Source organism: Arvicola amphibius, chromosome 5 (genome assembly GCF_903992535.2).
Source record: "Arvicola amphibius chromosome 5, mArvAmp1.2, whole genome shotgun sequence".
NCBI classification, from domain to species: Eukaryota; Metazoa; Chordata; class Mammalia; order Rodentia; family Cricetidae; genus Arvicola; species Arvicola amphibius.
The window spans coordinates 141,674,328-141,689,069 of record NC_052051.1 but is presented as its reverse complement, the minus strand read 5'-3'; the positions used below and the strand labels follow the sequence as shown (position 1 = coordinate 141,689,069).

At 39.0% G+C, this 14,742-nt stretch overlaps 1 protein-coding gene across 1 annotated transcript in view; it reads left to right on the top strand.

Annotated features, from left to right (window-relative positions):
• Positions 1–14,742, top strand: part of Cep76 (centrosomal protein 76) — a 28,093-nt gene that overhangs the window by 930 nt on the left and 12,421 nt on the right. Inside the window, exons 2-8 of the mRNA XM_038332066.1 lie at positions 68–223; positions 2,291–2,363; positions 3,095–3,319; positions 5,486–5,671; positions 8,105–8,202; positions 11,875–12,003; positions 14,498–14,686. Of these exons, the coding sequence (XP_038187994.1) occupies positions 68–223; positions 2,291–2,363; positions 3,095–3,319; positions 5,486–5,671; positions 8,105–8,202; positions 11,875–12,003; positions 14,498–14,686 (1,056 nt within the window). The remainder of the gene's footprint in view (positions 1–67; positions 224–2,290; positions 2,364–3,094; positions 3,320–5,485; positions 5,672–8,104; positions 8,203–11,874; positions 12,004–14,497; positions 14,687–14,742) is intronic.

Here is a 14,742-nt window from a genome sequence, read left to right as displayed (position 1 = left end):
CCTCAAACTCTGGAAGTGTATCTAACTGTTTTATAATGCTGTAAATTGTAATGTGTTCCCTCCACAGATGGATGTCCATGGCAGAATCAGAGAAATTCTTGCCGAGACTATACGAGAAGAATTGGCACCTGATCAACAACATTTATCAACAGAAGATCTGATCAAAGCTCTTAGACGTCGAGGAATCATTGATGATGTAATGAAAGAACTTAACTTTGTGCCTGTAAGTAGTTTTCTAGGCAAACACATTGAAAGTATTAATATCTGCTTATAGGGCCCATACTTGGGGCTCTTCTTTTGTAAAAGTACTGTAAGTTCATTCTGTCTAGTAATAGCCATTTTACTCAGGGTTTTTTTGCTTTTGTTTTTTGAGCCAGGGTTTGTCTGTGTAGCCCTGGCTGTCCTGGAACTTGATATGTAGACCAGTCTGGCGTCTACCTCTGTGTGCTGGATAAAGGGCATGCGCTACCACTGCCCTTCCAGTTTTCTTAGTTTTTAAAAAAGACTTGTTTGTATGGTTGTTTTTTCCCACATGTGAGTCTGTACCACATGCCTGCCTGGACACGGTGGTCTGAAAGGGTGTTGGGAATTGAACCCAGGTCCTCTGTGAGAGCAACCAGGGCTCTAAACCACTGAGTCAGCTCCTGTAATATTCTTTCTTTGGGTGTTTTGTTGTTGCTTTTTGTTTTTCCAGGCAGGATTTCTTTGTGTACCCATAGCTATCCTGAAATTTGCTATGTAGACCAGGCTAGCCTTGAACTCAGATCCTGACTGCTGGGATTAGAGGTGTGTGCCGTGACAGCCTAGCTCCTTTTCTAAGGTTTTAAGTGGGCCCCACCATGAGTTGGCAGATAGTGCTGATGGGATGGGAGGTGTACACATCTTCCTTTCTCAGAAGTGGCAGAAACTCCTTCTGTCACTCTGTGGATCTGTCATTTATTCAGTTAGGTCTGTTTTTAAAACAAATACACTTAGAAAATTCCTTAAGAAAAGAATTGATTACATAAACCCCTCAAATCTCCCGTACAAGTAGGTCAGTAGTGGGATGTAGTCTTGTGCACTCAGTAAGTAGGCCTTAGTTTGAAAATGAGGCAATAATGAGAAACTGTGGCCTCAATACAGGAATAATATCCTATTAAAAATAGGATGGACTCATACCCGAGAGAATTGGGTACATTAATACACTGTCATCTTTTGGGTTTTGAGGGTTGTTATAAAAACTGACCTATTAACAACCTCTGCTTCATGAATGTTACTTTTTATTTTTTTTTTGTTTGTTTGTTTTTGTTTTGTTTTTCGAGACAAGGTTTCTCTGTAATTCTGGCTGTCTTTGAACTTGCTCTGTAAACCAGGCTGGCCTGCCTCTGCCTTCCAAGTCCTGGAATTAAAGGTGTGTACCGCCATCAGGTGGCCAAATGTTACTTTTTTAAAAATCGATTCCTGGTGGAATGTTTTTGGATTTTTTTCCTTTTTTTTGAGACAGTGTCTCACTATATAACTCTGACTGTCCTAGAACCTACTAAGTAGACAAGGCTGGTCTTGAACTCAGAGATCTGCCTATCTCTGCCTCTTAAGTGCTGGGAGTAATGGCGCATACCACTGTTCCTGGAAGCCAAATGTTATATAGGGTTTAAAGGAAGTTTAGCCTTGTTTAAGGTAACGGTTTGTTTTTAAGACCAGGCTTGGTGATGCACACGTTTAGTTCCAGGACTCAGGAGGTAGACAGATCTCTGTCAGTTGGAGGCCAGTCTGTCTTCATAGAGACCCCCAGGACAACCAGGGCTATATAGAAAAAAACCACTCACAAAACTACAACAATAAAAACTCTAAAAAAAAATTGTGAATGGCAAGATTTAAATTAAGACAATTGAATTCCTTCATTTTAGACTTTTACCAGTTAGATCTCTTTTATGCAGCTATTTTTTTAAATTTTTAAAAAATTTTTTTAAAAAATTATTATGTATACAGTGTTCTACAGAAGAAAACACCAGATCTTATTATAGATGGTTGAGAGCCAAATGTGGTTGCTGAGAATTGAACTCAGGACTTCTGGACGGGCAGCCAGTGCTCTTAACCTCTGAGCCATCTCTCCAGCCCCTATGCAGCTATTTAATTTTAATTAGGCTAGGAAAAAAAGGCTTTGATTTGTTTCCAGTCTGTATGGTTTTACTTTTGGAGGCAGTATGATCTAATCTCTTGCTTTTCTTTTTGAAGGTGTTTTGTTCTGCCACTGCCATCTTCTTAACTAGAATTCTTATTTTCTAATTTGTATTTTTCTCTGCTTTTCTAGGAGAGTGTTGATCAAGAACTCCCTTCTCCAAAGCAAACTGTTGCTTTTGATAAGCAATCAACATTAAAAAAAAGTATGTATATACATAAATATTTTTACCATAAATTTGGTTGTGGTTGGTAATGGACATGCTATAGTGTTTGGCATTTGATAGAAAAGATTTCAAGTTTTTCTTTTCAAAATGAAGTACTTAAAATTTGTCATTAGTTTACCTAAAACTTAGGTAAAACATTTTGTATAAAGTATATGATACACTGTATAGTACTGTTGAACCAAAATAAGGAGTATTGATTTCTTATGTCTTAATGATACATTTTATAAGAACTGGTCGTATACCACCTTTAATTCCGGCACTTGGGAGGCAGAGGCAGGTGGATATCTGTGAGTTTGAGGCCAGCCAGGTGTATATAATGAGTCAGGGATACACAGAGAGACCCTATCCCAAAAACAAAGAAATGAAAACTATATGTGCTTGCTTTTTTAGTGGTGAAATAATTATTTGACAAATATAGTTACTAAGTTGATAATGATCTTAGTTTGTGGAGGTGATTATATGCTTAATAAACAGCTAAAAAGCAAAGATACACCTCTCCTTGGCTTTGATTCTCTCAGTCATATCGAAACTATAAACTCAGTAAAGAATATCATAGATTTCTCCTTACCATAACACAAATGATTCTGCTACATAGTAAATTTGGCGATTTATTTATGTCAAAGTCTTTATTTCTGTCACGTCGTTTCTAATGTCTTGATCACACTCATTCAGTTATTGGCAGTTTCCTCATATGTTGCTACACTTTGCAGCTAATATTGATCCAACACGGAGGTATCTTTACCTTCAGGTTTTGGGTGGAAAAGCTTTCTTGGAACATCTGCAAGAACCAGAGCCTTTACCAGGACAAGTTTGTTCAACTTTTACTTTATGTTTACATTATCGGAACCAGCGCTTTCGTTCAAAACCTGTTCCATGTGCTTGTGAACCTGATTTTCATGACGGCTTTTTGCTTGAAGTTCACAGAGAAAGTTTAGGTAAGAAACTGTAATGATACCTAGCTACATTTGTTTGCTTTTTAATTGCAGAACAACTGCAATGGCTTCTGCTATAGAGAGATTGTCAACCCGGCCTGATGGCTCAACTTTTAATCCCAGCTCTCAAAACAGAGGCAGTCAGATGAATGAGTTCCATAGCGAGACAGATCTTGCAGGGTGAGGGAGGAGAGAGATTGATTATGATAGATAAGTATCTTTAAGTTAATTGCTCATATCTGTCATATACAGTATTTTGTACCTTCAAGTACTGGAGTTACAAGTGTGTGTCACCACACTCAGTTTTGTAATTTAAAGTTTGAATCTGGTTGAAGAGGGCACCAGATCTCATTACAGATGGTTGTGAGCCACCATGTGGTTGCTGGGAATTGAACTCAGGACCTCTGGAAGAACAGTCAGTGCTCTTAAGCTCTGAGCCACCTCTCCAGCCCTAAAAATTTTTTTTCCAGTATAGGATTTCTCTGTGTAGACCTGGCTATTGTAGAACTCTTTCTGTAGGCCATTAATATTTTAATAGGGAGGACAGCCTAGTGACAAGCATTTAATTCCAGCCCTTGGGAGGGAGAGGCAGGTGGATCTTTGAGTTCGAGGTCAGCCTGGTCTAGCGTTCCAAGGACAACCAGGACTACACAGAGAAACTCTGTCTTGAAAAACCAAAAAAAAAAAAACCAAAAAACCCTAGAAAAGAGAGATGGGGGTAGGGGCTGGAAAGATGGTTTTAGCTGATAAAGCTCCCGCTGTACAAGCCCGATGGTCTGAGTTTGGCTCCAGAATTCACCTGGTGGTAGGAGAGAACCAACTCCTGCAAGTTGTCCTTGACTTCCATTTAATGCTGTGGCACATGCATACCCCACACACATACACATGTGCACACACCAAAACTTTCTAAAATGTTAATGAACACTGGGTGGTGGTGGTTCACGCCTTTAATTCCAGAATTCAGAAGTCTGAGGCAGGTGGATCTCTGTGAGTTCCAGGCCAGCCTGGTCTACAGAGCTAGTTCCAAGACATCTAGGACTGTTACATAGAGAAATCCTGTCAATCCTGTCTAGAAAAACCAAAATGGAAAAAAAGAAAGAAAGAAAGAAAAGAAAATTTTTAATGGGCTCGGCAGTTGTGGCACATGCCTTTAATCCCAGCACTTGGGAGGTAGAGGTAGGGACATCAAACATCTGGCATTTATGTGAGTTCTGAGGATCTGAGCTCTGGTCCTCTTGATTGTGCTGTATATATTTGAACCATTGAGCTATCTCCTTGGACCCTGGATCTTTCAGATTTATATAGAAAATACTGTAATAAATTCTGGAGTTGAAGAATGAATGTAATTTGAGGATTAATAATGACATATATGTTTATTTTAATACTTATTTTTATGTGTATAGGTGTTGTGCCTGCATGTATGTATGTTTGTGCACAATGTGCAGTGCCTACAGATTCTAGGAGAGGACATGAGATCCCCTGGAACTGCAGAGGGTTGTGAGCTACCATGTCCGTGCTGAGAATTGAACAGATATCCTCTGCAAGAACAAGTGCTTTTAGCCACTGAGCCATCTGTCCAGCCCCCTGGATTTTTAGGTTTCTCTTTTTGGTGTGTATGTGTTTTTTTTGAGATGGATCTCACTGTGTAGCTCTGGCTGGTCTTAAACTCACAGATTTTCTCACCTCATTCCAGAGTGCTGGGAATGAAGGTGTGTGCCACCTCACCTAGCTGATGGCCTTTTCTTTTGTAGTGTTATATAATACATTCTTTTGAAGAATAGATTTTTCATGGGTCAGAAAGCACTGACTACTGTCAGTAACATAATGAAATAACTTCTAAATAACTCGTCCTATTCTGTCAGTCCTGTCAAACATCAGTCAGAAATGGCATGGTATTTTTCCCCGATTCTGGCATACTTTTAGAGATATCACCAAATTATTTCATTGAATGTAAGATTCTTTAGTATACTTTTCAGTAAAAGTGTGTGTGTGTGTGTACCTGAGTGCTTGTGTGTGCACACATGTAAACTTGGTGCTGAGTATGGAATTCAAGGCCTTGGGCATGCTACAATCACTACCACTTAGCTACATCCTCAGCTTGTGAAATGATTCTGTGTTCCTAAGTAATATGTAATATAGTGTATTTTTTCCTTTGGTTTGTGTTGCTAGGTGATGGAACTAGAATGGCTGATTCAACAACAATGTTATCGATAAGTGATCCAATTCATATGGTGCTGATCAAAACAGACATATTTGGTGAGACCACTCTAGTGGCTTCCTATTTTCTGGAATGGAGATCAGTTTTGGGCTCAGAAAATGGAGTGGCCAGTCTGACCGTGGAACTTATGGGTGTAGGTATGATGATTAGTTGCACTCTCACCTTTTTATAGATACTGATTGTCTGTAAATACATTTAATGTCGTCCTAAGGGCTTTACAGGAGGGAGACCTTAAAACAGGCCTTTATGAGAATTTCAGTAGTGAGTTTTCTTAGGAAATAATCAGGAAGAATAATGCCACCATAGTTCTTCAGAGTCAGTCTGGCTTATCCTAAGGAATTTTTTTCCCATTGGAAAATGAATAGAAATTTTGGAGGTTCAACATTTTTTTTTTTTTGTTAAATAAATATGAGGTTTAAAAAAAACTAGGATTTTTTTTTAAAGATTTTTATTTATTATGTATACAGTGTTCTGTCTGCATATATGCCTACTTGCCAGAAGAGGGCACCAGATCTCATTACAGATGGTTGTGAGCCACCATGTGGTTGCTGGGAATTGAACTCAGGACCTCAGAAAGAGCAGTCAGTGCTCTTAACCTCTGAGCCATCTCTCCAGCCCTAGGATTTTTTTTTTAAACGCATGAATATGTGTTTGCATAAGCTTCTTTCGTGTGTGCCCCAGAGTACAGTACATCCCCATCACTGCAGTGGTTCTTGCCGGGAGGTTACAGGCTATTTTGTTTTTGATTGTGGATGGAATCTCACAGTGTATCCTGGGTTGTCCTTGAGTTCCCTATATAGAATAGTTGGCCTGCCTCATGCTACGATTATTCCCTATACCATCGTGCCACCTTCATATCAACGGTTATTGATGAATGAGTAGATATTCCTCCAATCCATTACAGTGGAGAGGTAACATTTGAAAGGTGATAACTTGTTCATTGTCAGTAGCAATGAATAATACAAGGCAGAGGTTGTACATTATCTTATTATTTCCTTCTTTTGCTTACTGCCTACTTTATAATATATGTTAGCTCATAAAACGAATGAAACAAAGATCTACTAATGTTTTATCTATACCATATTGTGGAATTGCACTGGTGTTACAACTTATCCATACAAGTTGAACGTGGGGCTAGCGTGATAGCTCAGTGAGTAAGATGCTGCACAGGTGGCAAGAAATGAGTTTGTACCCCTAGCACCCACATAAAAGGCTGGGCATGGTGACATGCATCTGTAACCCCAACCCTTGATGGCAGCGAAGATATGCAGATCCTGAGAGCCCAGCCAGTCCAGCTAATTGGTGAGCTCCAGGTTTGGTGAGTGAGAAACTTTGTCTCAAAATCTAAGGCTGAGAGCAGTTTAGTAGAAGGGACCCAGCTTCAGCCTCTGGTCTCCACACATGTGAGTGGGGAAAGCCATTTACATATGTGTATGCACACATACAAAGAAAAGAAAGAAAAGCTAAATTTGGTCAGTAAGGCCTTAGTAATTTGGAATTTTTTTTTTTTTTTTTTTTTTTTTGGTTTTTCGAGACAGGGTTTCCCTGTAGTTTCTAGAGCCTGTCCTGGAACTAGCTCTTGTAGCCCAGGCTGGCCTCGAACTCAGAGATCCGCCTCCCTCTGCCTCCCGAGTGCTGGGAGTAATTTGGAATTTAAGTCAGACTCAAAATATATCTGTATTTAAATAAGAAGACCTAAAGTTCTCATTACACATGAAATTTGTTTTTAAAAGTGATTTCTAGTTCTTTGTCTTCAAAAATAGATAGGCCTGGGCCTGGAGAGATGGCTCAGTGCTTGAGAGCACTGACTGTTTTTCTAGAGGACCCATATTCAATATAAAGCACCCACATATTGGCTCACTACTAATTGTAGTTAACTGCAGTCTCTGGGGACCTGGCCTTCAAGGGCACTGCATTCATAAGATGCACAGGGTGCACAGATAGGTATTCATGCAAACACTCATAACTATAAGATAAAAAAAATTCAAAATCAACAAAAATAGGCCTAACATGGTAATCATAACAATGACCTGGAAATAAGTATATGCCAATTTGCTTAAAAAATACTAAATAGTCATATATGTGTGTGTGAATATATATGCATGTACACACACACACACACATATAAAATCATGGGTTGAAAACATGATGTGATAAGAAAGGGTAGATGGAATTACTGTATATTATATATACTGTATATAATAAAAAGTATGAATGCATTCTGGTTTCATTGAGACAGAACAGGTTCTTAACAGTTGCTTTGGTTTTGTACATAATGTGATGTCTAGTTAGAATTATGTACTTAAAGATATAAATTTAAGAATTCTAAACTCATGAGGTCAGAAAAGTTCCTTAAAGTGCTTTTAGAAAGCTAAGAATATATTTAATGTTAAAGTACGTGCTTTAGTAAAAAGTAAAAATCATTTCTATTAAGTGTACTGTTGAGTATTACCTCTCTACTTAGGTGATAAAACACCTTACTCCTAAAGTATTTTAGTATAGTCTTGAAAGTTCTATATTTTAAATAAAGTTTTTAAGTAGAATTTTTAAATATTTATTTGTATTTATAGGCACAGAATCAAAAGTTTCTGTGGGAATTTTAAATATAAAACTTGAAATGTACCCACCACTCAACCAAACACTATCTCAAGAAGTAGTGAACACACAGGTAAGCCAGTTTTTCTTCTTTGTACATTTGCTTTAGGAAATATTTACTCTATAAAGTATTTCCATTTTAGAAAATATATATATATATATATATATATATATATATATATATATATATATATCATTCCCGTTTAGATTTGTACTAAAACTTTGCTGAAAGGGATGGGAGAAGAATTTTAAAGCTTGGGCTGGTGAAGCAGTAGTAGTGTTTGCTAAGCATATACGAGGCCCTGGGTTGATCACACTGTAGGACCGACCGCAAGTGTGATGGGGGAGAGACACAAAGTTGAAGGACATAGGAGGAGCATCGTGGGTGGTATTTTAAAAAGTTTTATTGTATTTGCTTGTGTTTTCTGTGCATTGGGAGTGGGTGGGTAAATGTGTGCTGTGCTACTGTATAACTTTCAGGAGTGGGTGCCGCCATTCCACCATGTGTGTCACAGGCGTCAAGCTGAGGTTATTAGGCTTTTGGGGGCAGATACCTTTGCCTGCTGAGCCACCCTCATTTCATAGACATTTTCTGAGAGCCTGGTTTCTGTGTAATCCTCTGTAGAACGCTTGGAGACGTTCTCTCCCGCTGGAGTCCAGCCTTGGCTCGAGTTCAGGTCCTGAAATGGGAAGGGGTGCAAGGAAAAATTTGACCACAGATGTACTGCACATGAGTGGCCCTGAATACTTTGAGCTGTCTTTATTTATATTTAACAGAGCTTGCTTTGCCAGGCTTACATAAACAGTTTTATTATTAGTTTCTATTTTTGACTACTAAGAATTACATCGTAGTCATCATAAGAGCCCCCTTGTTCCCCTTTATGCTTCCCCAAACACATTTTCTCATCCCCTGCATAATCTCATTCTAGATTTAGAGTTCAGCTTTTTGCAAGCTGAACTAAATTTCGAGGTAGGCACATCCTGCTCTTGCAGCACTTTTGCCAGCTGACAGCTTCCTTCAGTTACAGAGTTCAAAGGTTAGAGCCATGAATACATTGCTCTAAGGAGAACAATATTTTAATTCGAGCAGTTGTTTTCTTATTTGTGAGATATGACTTTATATTGTGCATGGTGGTGCATGTCTTTAATCCCATCACTCAAGAAGCAGAGACAGGTGGATCTCTGAGTTCAAGTTCCAGGATAGCCAAGGCTACACAGAGAAATCCTATGTCAAAAAAAAAAAAATGCTTTTATATAGTTACCTGACCTATAAGAGGGTCCTGTTTATCTCAGTCTCTGTGAGAGGCAGACTTTGATAAGGCACTGCTTTCATATCCCACCATACCTAATTCTTCTTCCAGCACTTCATACACACACTCACTTCTGTGTGTGGTATATATTCATTCTATATTTTGATTGCATTTTTTTCCTCTATTGAGTCAGAAAAGTTCTCAGGGATAGGAACTGCAGTTAGTAATTCAAGATAATGAATTTTGTTGGAGGAGAGAGGCTGCTTATTTGTCCCTGGCTGCTCAGCCCTAAAATAATCACACAGAAACCATGTTACTTAAATCACTGCTTGGCCCATTAGCTCTAGCTTCTTATTGGCTAACTCTTACATATTAATTAAGCCATCTCCATTAATCTGTGTATTGCCACATGGCAATGGCTTACTGGCAAAGTTTCAGCATGTCAACTCTGGCTGCTGCTCCATGGCGTCTATCTGACCCCGCCTCTTTTCTCCCAGTATTCACTTTAGTTTTCCCTGCCTAGCTCTGGTCTTTTGCCCTATCGCAAGCCAAGATAGTTTCTTTATTCATTAACCAATAAAAGAAACACATAGACAGAAGGACCAGAATCTGAGAAGCATTAACCCTCTGCTGGATCTTAGGGAACATTTGAGAAAGAATGGAATTACCAGGGAAAATGACAGCTGTCCCATGTGTGACTGACAGAGTGAAACTGAAAACTGCCGAAAGAATCAACAGCACAAGGAAAGAGGAAAGAGCCTGCAAGCCGTGTGCGTCCAGCAGTGTCCTGAGCTGCCCCGCAGCCCACTGGTCTTTGCCCAGTGAGAGGTGGCCTCCGTGGGCTTTGCTTTGTGCAGAGACCCATTGGACAGTCATTCATACATAACACTGATCTCAAGCGAGGCTGCACAGCCCCGATACTCTCCTAACTCCACCGTCAGGTCTCAGTAGTTACTTCCTGGGTTTTGTAAGATCAACAGATCTCTCAGTCCCTTGAGTTGGATTTCTGTTTCATTGGGTTTTAGCTGCAGCTGTAGCTCTCTGCTTTCTTATGGAAAAATTCGCCTTAATTTTAGTACTTTATACTCTTGGATGGTCTTAGACTTTCTTCCTCTCCTTTTCCCTTCCTTTCTTTCACCCATTCCCTCTATACTGTACATCAAACCCCAGGGCCTTGCAACATGCTAGGCAATAGAGTCTTTTTTTTTTTTTTTTTTTTTGGTTTTTCGAGACAGGGTTTCCCTGTAGTTTCTAGAGCCTGTCCTGGAACTAGCTCTTGTAGACCAGGCTGGCCTCGAACTCAGAGATCCGCCTACCTCTGCCTCCTGAGTGCTGGGATTAAAGGTGTGCGCCACCACTGCCCGGCGAGTCTTGTTATCTTTTAGTCTTGTTATTTCTTAATTTTATTGCTCTTTTACTTTAAGAAATGTATTTTAGCTATTTGCTATCCTAGAGATTGAATTGAGGGCCCTATGCATGATAGACATGCACTCTGCCACTGAATTATAGCCTTAGCCCTTTAAATTTTTATTATTATCATGTATGTGTGTATATATTATTTATAAAGCTATATAATATATGAACAAATTATTTTATTTTTTTAAGAGTGGATTTCTCTGTGTACTCCTGGCTGTCCTGGAATGCACTCTGTAGACCCAGCCTGTTCTTGAACTCAGAGATCTATCCCCCTGCCTCTGCCTCTGCCTCTGCCTCTGCCTCTGCCTCTGCCTCTGCCTCTGCCTCTGCCTCTGCCTCTGCCTCTGCCTCTCCAGTGCTGGGATTGAAGATGCATGTCACCATCACCTGGCTCAAATAATTACTTTAATTACAATTTATTTTGTTGGTTTTTTTTTTTGTTGTTGTTGCTGTTTTGAAACAGGAGGGTCTGGGTTCAAAGTTTGTTGTTGTTTTTGAGTTGGGAATTGAACCCAGGGGTTTATGAATTGTAGATTTACAGCAGCTTATTTTTAGGAGTCTGGAGCTAGTAAGTAAACAAAATGCCAGAGACAGAAAGTGGTCAATGGAAAAATTACTGCAGGGTGATATGTGTTAGAATAGTTACTGGGAGGCCAATTTAGGTCACGTGACTGTGGTAGAGTGATATCTGAACTGCAAGAAACATTAGTATTAGTAATTCCTAAGTTGGGCCTATATGTTCCAGATAGTGGGAGCAACAGCCTTGAGCAAAGGTTTGTGTGAATGGGAAAGAGAAAATGAGACCAGGCCAGAGTCAGAATACACAGGCAGGTAGTTTTCAGTATGGTAGAAGGTGATTGACCTGCTTTATTATTTAAAAATCTGCATTTTGTGCAGGAAAGGGCCACTTAGAGAGTATTGTATGGATTACTGAAGTGGTTATAAAATCTAGGAAATACTGACTTGTTTGCAAATAAGCCGATGATAGTTCATGTTAATATGGTAGTAGGAATGGAGAACAGTAGATTGTTTTAGTAACTTAGGAAATTTTATAAATATTAATTTTTTTTTAAATCAAGCTTGCCTTAGAACGTCAGAAAACTGCAGAGAAAGAACGATTATTTCTGGTGTATGCAAAGCAGTGGTGGAGAGAGTATTTGCAAATTCGACCCTCACACAATTCACGGCTGGTAAAGATTTTTGCGCAGGTTTGTAAATTGTTAGAAAAGTTTCATGCTTGTGTTTGATGTAAATATCTAATTTGCATTTGAAAAATACTTACATTTCCCAGATGAATGTTGATTTCTAAAAGAGTTATCTTTTATTGGCTACATCAATGGCATAATACATTTTTTAAAAATTGGAATATACCTTTTAATGATACTTAATATTGATTAAAAATTGGATACTTGGGGCTGGAGAGATGGCTCGGTGGTTAAGAGCACTGACTGCTCTTCCAGAGGACCAGGGTTCAATTCCCAGCACCCATATGGCAGCTCAGAACTGTCTGAAGATCCAGTTGCAGGGGATCTGACATCTTCACACCAATGCACATAAAATAAAGTTAAATAAACCATAAAAAATATTTTAAAAAAATTGTATACTTTATGGCTTATATGCAAATTTAGCCCTAAGACAGAACAGGGGCTCTAGACGTACATTGTGTTTCTTAGTTTTTACAAAACAAAGCGAAAAACAGTGCTACATGCCATCAAGATGGCTCGGTGAGAAAGCATTTGCTGTGCAAACTGGCAGCCTGAGTTCAATCCCAGATTCATATGAATATAAAGGTAAAAAGGAAGACCAGCTCCACAGAGTTGTTCTCTGACCTGTGCACATGGTCACACACATTACATACACACAGTAGTAAAAATAGTACATAAAATTTTTAAAAAATAATTTATTTGTAGTGCATTGGTGTTTTGCCCACATGTATGTCTGTGTGAGGGTGTTGGATCTCCTGGAACTAGAATTGCAGACAGCTGTGAGCTGCAATGTGGGTGCTAGGAATTGAACTCAGGTCCTCTGGAAGAGCAGTCAGTGCTCCCAACCATTGAGCCATCTCTCCAGCCCCATAAAATATTTTTTAAAAAAATACTAAGTGCATTAATTATGTATAACCAGTATTTCTAAGCCAATGACCAGGAATGTTTAACTGACAATTTCAGCTGCAGATGCACCTTGGCTCACGGTGCAGGTTCACGTTTATGACATGTTGTTAGGTTGAAAGTGCCGTTAATAGAGCTGACCTGCCCTGTTGTGCCTTAGCAACATAATACACTGAGGGATATCACTTGTTTACCTTTGTAATCAGGAGGCACACTGGAGCAGTGGCTGCCCATTCAAGAGATATTACTTGCCCCATTTTTACTAGTCTAATTTAAAGTTTAGTCCCTACTTAGTGCATAAGTTAACTTCTGAGGAACAGATCAAATAGTTTATGTATGTTGTTTCTGTGCAGTGTTAGATTTCTTGACATAAGTGTTTCAGATGATAGCAGTCATGTACATTACATTCCCTAATCATTGGAACAAACTACAGCTAGCTTCATTTCTAGATAGGGAGCTTGGCAATAAGAGTCCTAAATTAGCATTGGCGTGAAGGAGAAAAATTGCTTCTAACTTTATATAATGTTGTCCTTGCTAAGGTATGGGATTGTATTAGGCAAGTGCTATGTAGAAGTACATCAGCATTTCTAAAAATTGAGCAGTAGTGTTTCTATGGCCTGAGTTAGGTTTTATCCTGTCAGAGCATTTTATATCATTTCCAAAATTTAATCACAAGTGGCTCCTTCACTTTGCTATATTAGTAATCACAATGTTAAGAAAAATGTAGGCTTTGTTAATACCAATTCTAAAAATATGGTAGTAGGCAATTGTCAGACAGCTTTGCATTCTTAGTAGTTATTCATCATAATTGTTAACATGCATCCCCTTTGGGGCATGGTAGCACACACCTTTATTCCCTACACTTGAGAGGCAGAAGCAGGGAGATGAGTTCAAGGCCAGCTAGGTCTTCACAGTTCCAGGCCAGCCAAGGCTGCACATGATGAGACCCTGTCTGAAAAATAAAATAAAATATAAAATCATAAAATGCATCCTGTGTTTAGAATATATTGTATTTTCCTAAAATGTTTTTCAAATTCTACTTTCAGTTGACTATCGTCAATCAGTCAAAAATATTTTAATATTCTGCCTGGGTATAAAGTTCTGTGTGTTAATATGAAAGATTATTTCATCCTAGATTTAGATCCCTTTCGTTCCCTTAGTCTGCCTGCTGACCCTTTTTCAGAGCAGTTCTTGAGTAGTACAAGCTTTGGAGTCAGACAGCTTAGACCTTAAGAACCCTGGCTTCAGGGCACACCTTTGATCCCAACACTTAGGTGGCAAAGGCAAGTGATCTCTGAGTTTGAGGTCAGCCTGGTCTACAGAGCGAGTTCCAGGATAGCTAGGGCTACACTCCTGTCTTACAAAACAAAACAAAATCCTGCGTCCATTGTATAACAGCTATAATTTGTTTCTTTTATGAAGTGAGAATAAAATAGAGTTTATAAAAATTTTTAAAAAGTTAGCTCTTAGTAGTGCTAGATGCAAGTTATACACTCAGTAAATGGTGCCCAGAATTATCTACAGAGTAATAGAAAGATGTGACTCCTGGGATAATTAACTTGTTGCAGATACTATTTTCCCCTTCTTCCTCTAGGATGAAAATGGGATAAATAGACCAGTCTGCTCCTATGTTAAACCTCTTAGAGCTGGGCGGCTTCTGGACACGCCGAGGCAAGCAGCACGGTTTGTCAATGTTCTGGGTTATGAGCGAGCCCCTGTTATTGGAGGAGGTGGCAAACAGGAGCAGTGGTGCACTCTGCTGGCTTTTCTCTGCAGGAACAAGGTATCATATGCACATAACAAATAGCAATATCCATTATCATAAGTATTTTTGATTTA